Source organism: Salarias fasciatus, chromosome 1 (assembly GCF_902148845.1).
Source record: "Salarias fasciatus chromosome 1, fSalaFa1.1, whole genome shotgun sequence".
NCBI lineage: Eukaryota > Metazoa > Chordata > Actinopteri > Blenniiformes > Blenniidae > Salarias > Salarias fasciatus.
Window position 1 is genome coordinate 39313086 of NC_043745.1, and position 6195 is coordinate 39319280.

Here is a 6195-nt window from a genome sequence, read left to right on the forward strand (position 1 = left end):
CGGCGTTACCGCGGTGACTGCCGGCGGAGCGTGGAGTGTGTGAGTGTGTGTTGATGTGCCAACAGCAGGGCTGCAGTGCACGGGCCTGCTGTCCTCGCCCGACTCCTCCCCCAGCAGCGGCTGCTTCTCCAACCCCGCCTACCGGAGCCTGGGCTGCGCTGCGCACTACGCCACGGCCGACAGGCGGAGGCCGGCCAAGGTGGGTCTGCAGTCACAGCCTCCACACAGCCCCGCCCACCCCGGTGGGCCCGCCCACCCCGGGGGGGGCGCCGTGAGCGCCACTCCTTGACGAAGGGCCCATCTCACTGGCACCGCCCCGACTCGCGAGGCCAAAGTATGGCTTCTGCTGTCACCACGGCAACGTGTTGGAGACGCCACAGCGTCATCTGCCATGACGCAGCCGTCGTCATGGTGACATCGCTGCATCATCTGCCAAAGTCATGGGAATGTCACCGCGTTGTCATGGTGACATCACCTCATTATCTGTGGAAATCACAGTGACATCACCGTATTGTCATGGTGACGTCGTTGCGTCATCTGCCGAAGTCACAGTGATGTCACTGTGTCGTCTGTGAAAGTCTCTGTGACATCATCACATCATCGTTGGTGACATCACTGTGTCACCGCGTCATCATGATGACATCACCTCATCTGTAGAAATCAAAAGTTACATCACCGTGTCATCATGGTGATGTCATCTGCAGAAGTCACGGGGACGTCACCTCGTCGTCATGGTGACATCACTGCTTCCTGATGGTGATGTCATCTGCAGCAGTCAGTGATGTCGTTGCATCGTCTGCCAAAGTCACGGTGATGTCACTGCATTGTCATGGTGACATCACCTCATCATCTGCGGAAGTCACGGGGACATCACCGCGACATTATGATGACATCACCACATCAGCTGTGGAAATCACAGTGACATCAGCATGTTGTCATGGTGATGTCACAGCTCCATCGTGGTGATATCACCGTTTCGTCGTGGTGATGTCATCTGCTGCAGTCACAGTGATGTCATTACATCATTTGCGGAATTCAGCGTGACATCACCGCCTCTTCTGCTAAAGTCATGGTGACATCACTGTGTCACCTGCGGAAGTCACAGTCGCATCGCTGCGTCGTCATGGCGACCTCACCGCGTCGTCTGCAGACATCACCACATGTCTCGGCAATGCCACAGAACTGCCACAGAGACGTCTCCCCAGTCAAGGATCAAATGAATGTCCCCAGCTGGTGGGGACGTCTCTGAGACCGTCTGGACACCTGGAGACGTCTGAAGTCTCCAAGAAAACCAAGACTCGAGTCTCAACCTGGTCTCCAAGTCCCTGAGATGGAACCTTTAGGCTTTTGCATTACCTGCAAGGACCTGTTAGCAGGTTCTTTACTAGTTCCTGTTACCAGGTTACCAGGTCGTATTCTAGTTCCTGTTACAGGTACTTTACTAGTTCCTGTTACCAGGTTAGCAGGTACTTTACTAGTTCCTGTTACCAGGTACTTTACTAGTACTCGTTTCCCGGGTTCTCCTGGTTCTCTCTGATGTTCTCTCACCTGGTTTCATTCTCAGATGAAGACAAAGAAGCGACACAGGAACAGCGCCCCCGAGTGGGGAGCGTACTGCAACCTCAACCAGCTCGGTCAGTTCGGCCCCCGGTTCAAGTCCCGGGGTCTCTATCAGGGTCCTGGCTGCAGCACACACACACACACACACACACACACACACACACACACACACACACACACACACACACACACACACACACCTGTGTTCAGGTGTGTATTCTGACTGTGTGTGTGTTCAGGTGTGTATCCTGACGGTGTGTGTGTTCAGGTGTGTATTCTGACTGTGTGTGTGTTCAGGTGTGTATCCTGATGGTGTGTGTGTGATCAGGTGTGTATCCTGATGGTGTGTGTGTTCAGGTATGTATCCTGACGATGTGCGTGTGTGTTCAGGTGTGTATCCTGACGGTGTGTGTGTTGAGGTATTTATCCTGACGGTGTGTGTGTGTTCAGGTGTGTATCCTGACGGTTTGTCTGTTCAGGCGTGTATTCTGACTGTGTGTGTGTGTGTTCAGGTGTGTATTGCATCGACCGGAGGTACAGTTACCACGTGGAGCCGTACTACCGAGGTACCCCCCTCCTCAGCCAAGCCCCGCCCACTCCTGCTCCGTCAGCCAATCACAGCCTGTGCCCTGCATGTGTTCCTGACAGGTGGAGCCCGAATGCTGCTGTCTGACCCGGTCCTGCTCTGGTTCTGACCCGGTTCTCACCTGTTCCTGTTCTGGTTCTGACCCGGTTCTGCTGCTGTTCTCCCTCTAACAGACCCTCCTTCTCCTTCACAGAGCTCCTCCTTTGTCTCCGCCTGTTTCTTGACCTTTGACCTCAAACTCCTGAATGTTGAAGCTGGAGTTTTGTTTCCAGCAGAAACATGAGGACTCCTCTGGAAGCAGGACTCGTTACCATGTTTACTGTATTAACATGTTAACCTGTTATGTTTCCTGTTGACCTACTAACCTGTTAACCTCCCAACTTACTGAAATTCTGACATGTTAACCAGTCAACCTGTGCTGCTCTTAACTTGCTCGCCTGTTGACCTGTTACTCGTTGACTCGCTAACCAGTCGACGTGTTGAAATGTTTGCTTGTTAGCCTATCGGCCTGTTAACCTGTTGACTTGTTAACCAGTTAACCAGTTGGCTTGCTAACCTGTTGGCTAGTTGTCTTTTTAACAATTTTCCCTGTTGACCTGCTCTCCAGTTGACCTGTGGACCATTTTAAATATTTACCTGGTAACCTGCTGACCTGTTACTCCTTGACTCGCTAACCAGTTGATTAGTTGACTTGGTGACCAGTTGACCTGTTAACCAGTTACTCTTTCACTTGCTGATCAGTTTGTTTTGAAACTTGAACTTGTTAACCTGTTGACCTCATGACCAGTTTACCTTTTAACTAGTTAAATTCTTGACCAGTTAACCAGCTGACCTGTTGACCAGTTTATTTGTTGACAGTTAACCCCTTAACCAGTTAACCGATTGACCTAATGCCCAGTTTCCCTGTTGACAGTTAACCAGTTGACCATTTAACTATTTGACCTTTTGACCAGCCACCGGTTGACCACTTAACCAGTTGACCTGTTGACAGTTAAGTATTTGACATGTTGACAGCTAACTGGTTGACTTGTTAACCAATTGCTCTTTGACTTACTGATCAGTTTTTGAAACCTGAACTTGTTAACCTGTTGACTTCATGACCGGTTTATCTGTTAACTAGTTAAATTCTTGACCAGTTAACCAGCTGACCTGTTAACCAGTTTCCCTGTTGACAGCTTACCAGCTAACTAGTTGACCAGTTGACCAGTTAACTATTTGACCTGTTGACCAGTTGACTAGTTGGCCTGTGAACCAGGTTACCTGTTGACAGCTAATCAGCTGACCAGCTAACCAGTTGACCTGTTGACAGCTATCCAGTTATCTATTTGACCTGTTTACCAGTTAACTAGTTGACCTTTGAACCAGTTTACCTGTTGACAGCTAACCAGTTGACCTGTTGACCAGTTAACTATTTAACCCAGGGGTGGGTTAACTTTTTGACTCGCGGGCCACAATGAGTTGTAAAATTTGCCAGAGGGGCGGGGCCAGGAGTATTGGACCGTTTGGGCCAGATATACTAAAGCACTGCATAAAAATATTTTGAATACAGCAATTGATGTGAATAATTTCGGTCATGCCTTTTAAAGAACTTTTAGTTAGAAATATATATTTTTTCAAATTCTGGTTCATTATTTTTTGGAGCGATGTGAGGACTAAAAGTTGGTGAGGACTATAAATTCCATTTCCCAGCCCTTATGCTCTTCTGTAGACATCAGTTTGAAGCGTCAGTCCTTTTGGAGAAGACACTTTCAAATATACAAAATAGCCCTTATCAGTTAATAACTTTGTCTCAAGGAATATGCAAGATACGGTGTTTATACACTATTATGCACAATACTGGAAGGAGAAAATGTAAATAGATTGAAATAGCATACGCACTGTGATTTCTAAAACCTGGAGATTATGTCTGTTTTAATACGTTTCAACGGGCTAACGGGCTGTATGTGGCCCGCGGGCCGTAGTTTGCCCATGTCTGATTTAACTGTTGACCAGTTTACCTGTTGACAGATAACCAGTTAACTATTTGACGTGTTCGCCAGTTGACCTGTTGACCAACTAACCGGTTGACCTGTTGACCAGTTGACCTGTTACTCATCGACTGCTTACCAGTTTACTTGTTAACTTGTTGACCTGCTGACCTGTTAACCAGTTACTCATTGACTTTCTGACCATTTGACCTGTTGATTAGTTGACTTGGTAACCTATTGGCCTGTTAACCAGTTACTCTTTGACTTGCTGATCAGTTTGTTTTGAAACCTGAACTGTTGACCTCATGAGCAGTTTACCCTGTTAACTAGTTAAATTCTTGACCAGATAACCAGCTGACCTGTTGACCAGTTAACTATTTGACCTGTTACCAGTTAACGTTTGACCTGTTGACAGTTAAGTATTTGACCTGTTGTCCAGCTAACCAGTTGACCAGTTGACCTGTTGACCAGTTAACCAACCCAGCAGTGGTTCTCCCGAGTTCTCCGGAGTTCTCCCAGGTTCTTCAGAGTTGTGACGGCCGGTTCTGCGTCTGTCCTCCAGACTTCCTGAAGAGCTCTCAGTCCAGCAGCTGCTCTCTGAACAGCGAGAACCCGTACGCCACCATCGGCGACTGGCGGCCGCCGGAGAGCAGCTACGTGGAGATGAAGTCTCCGGGCCGCCACCCGCACCACGTCGCCGCCGGCAACGCCCCGCCAACCAGGAACATCTACCACATGGGTAAGCTTTTTCAAAATTTCCACACATTTCTTTAAAACTGCAGGAGATTTTAGTCACTGAGATGTAAGTCGAGTTGCATTTCAGGCGTTTCAGTGAAAAAAAAAAATCCAGTTTGGTTCTTCTAAACCGACTGAAGGTTCTAAAATTTCACTTTTTTTAAGATTAAAGTCAGAGCTTTTTAATCGTTAAGATTAATTGTTTTTTTTTAGACATTTACTATGAGATTAAAGTGAGAAATGTCCAGTAAAGAGGACTGAAATAGAGCAAAATGAAATTTAAAGGCATTGATGAGGAAGGAAATATGTTTTGTGTCAACATGAAAGTTACAGATTTATCTCATTAAACCTGAACATTCTTGAAATTAAAATGGTTAAAACTATTTTTTCAGCGTTTATGAGAGTTAAAGGTATAATGGACGATTTTCTCGAAAAAGTCGAAGCCAAACGTCTGTTACTCGCTTTTTGAAAACGCTCATGCGCCAGACCATCCTACCTGCTCTGCTGCTCCTACGAGCGCGCTTGATGGCGTGACGCGCAAGTATTTCTCCAGCGTGATGGACATGTCGGAGGACCAATAGTTGATGCTATCATCACGCCATTCATTGGCTAAAACATCGTCCATGATGCCTTTAATTACTGAACTTTCATCATTCTGGGACGTTAAACGTTATTTTTGTCATTTCTCTTTTTTAAAGCGTCACATTGATTGAAAGCAGCTCTTGTAATTCCACCTGCTGCCACCAGATGGCGGCGTCAGGAAATGATTATCAGCGGCTCTCTGCTGCCACCCAGTGGTGACAGGTTTTCCAGGCCGGTGGATAAACTGAGTCCCTCTGTCCTTCCTGCTTCCAGAGCCCGGTGTCAGCGTCCTGCAGGGGGCGCCGCCGGTCCCGTCCCACTGCCAGAACCCGTACGACCTGCCGCGGAACAGCCACATCCCGGGACACTACGACCTGCTGCCGGCGCGCCCCGGCCCCTCCCAGGGCCACGCCCCCCACCTGCCCGCCAGCCCCACCAGCTCCCTGCTGTGAAGCCAGCAGGGCCGGAACCAGGGGGGCCGGGGGGGACCAGGAGGACCAGGGGGTCTGACGCTACATCAGGAGGAGGGGGATGGGACTTTATTTATCAGTGTGTGTGTGTGTGTGTGTGTGTGTGTGTGTGTGTGTGTGTGTGTGTGTGTGTGTGTGTGTGTGTAAGAGTGAGAGAGAGAGAGAGAGAGACCACTGTAATATATCGGGTCCAGCTGTTGGACAGAAACTCGTCCTCTCCTCAGACGTTTGAATTCTCTGAGCTGAGACTCTTTCTGGGGTATCAGGGGGGCGGGGCAGGGGGCGGGGCAGGGGC

General features: G+C 48.7%; 2 protein-coding genes across 2 annotated transcripts in view; both read left to right on the forward strand.

The window, feature by feature from the left end:
• LOC115400003 (multiple epidermal growth factor-like domains protein 11) overlaps positions 1 to 2454 on the forward strand; it is a 40065-nt gene extending 37611 nt beyond the window's left edge. The window contains 4 exon segments of the mRNA XM_030107683.1: positions 66 to 199; positions 1565 to 1634; positions 2073 to 2126; positions 2209 to 2454. Of these exon segments, the coding sequence (XP_029963543.1) occupies positions 66 to 199; positions 1565 to 1634; positions 2073 to 2126; positions 2209 to 2255 (305 nt within the window). The 3' untranslated portion in view covers positions 2256 to 2454.
• Positions 2455 to 3962: 1508 nt separating this feature from the next.
• LOC115405772 (multiple epidermal growth factor-like domains protein 11) lies at positions 3963 to 5946 on the forward strand. The gene is made up of 2 exons (XM_030115508.1): positions 3963 to 4852; positions 5704 to 5946. The coding sequence occupies exons 1-2, from the start codon at positions 4777 to 4779 to the stop codon at positions 5880 to 5882; spliced, it is 255 nt and encodes an 84-aa protein (XP_029971368.1). The 5' UTR covers positions 3963 to 4776; the 3' UTR covers positions 5883 to 5946.
• Positions 5947 to 6195: the final 249 nt, after the last annotated feature.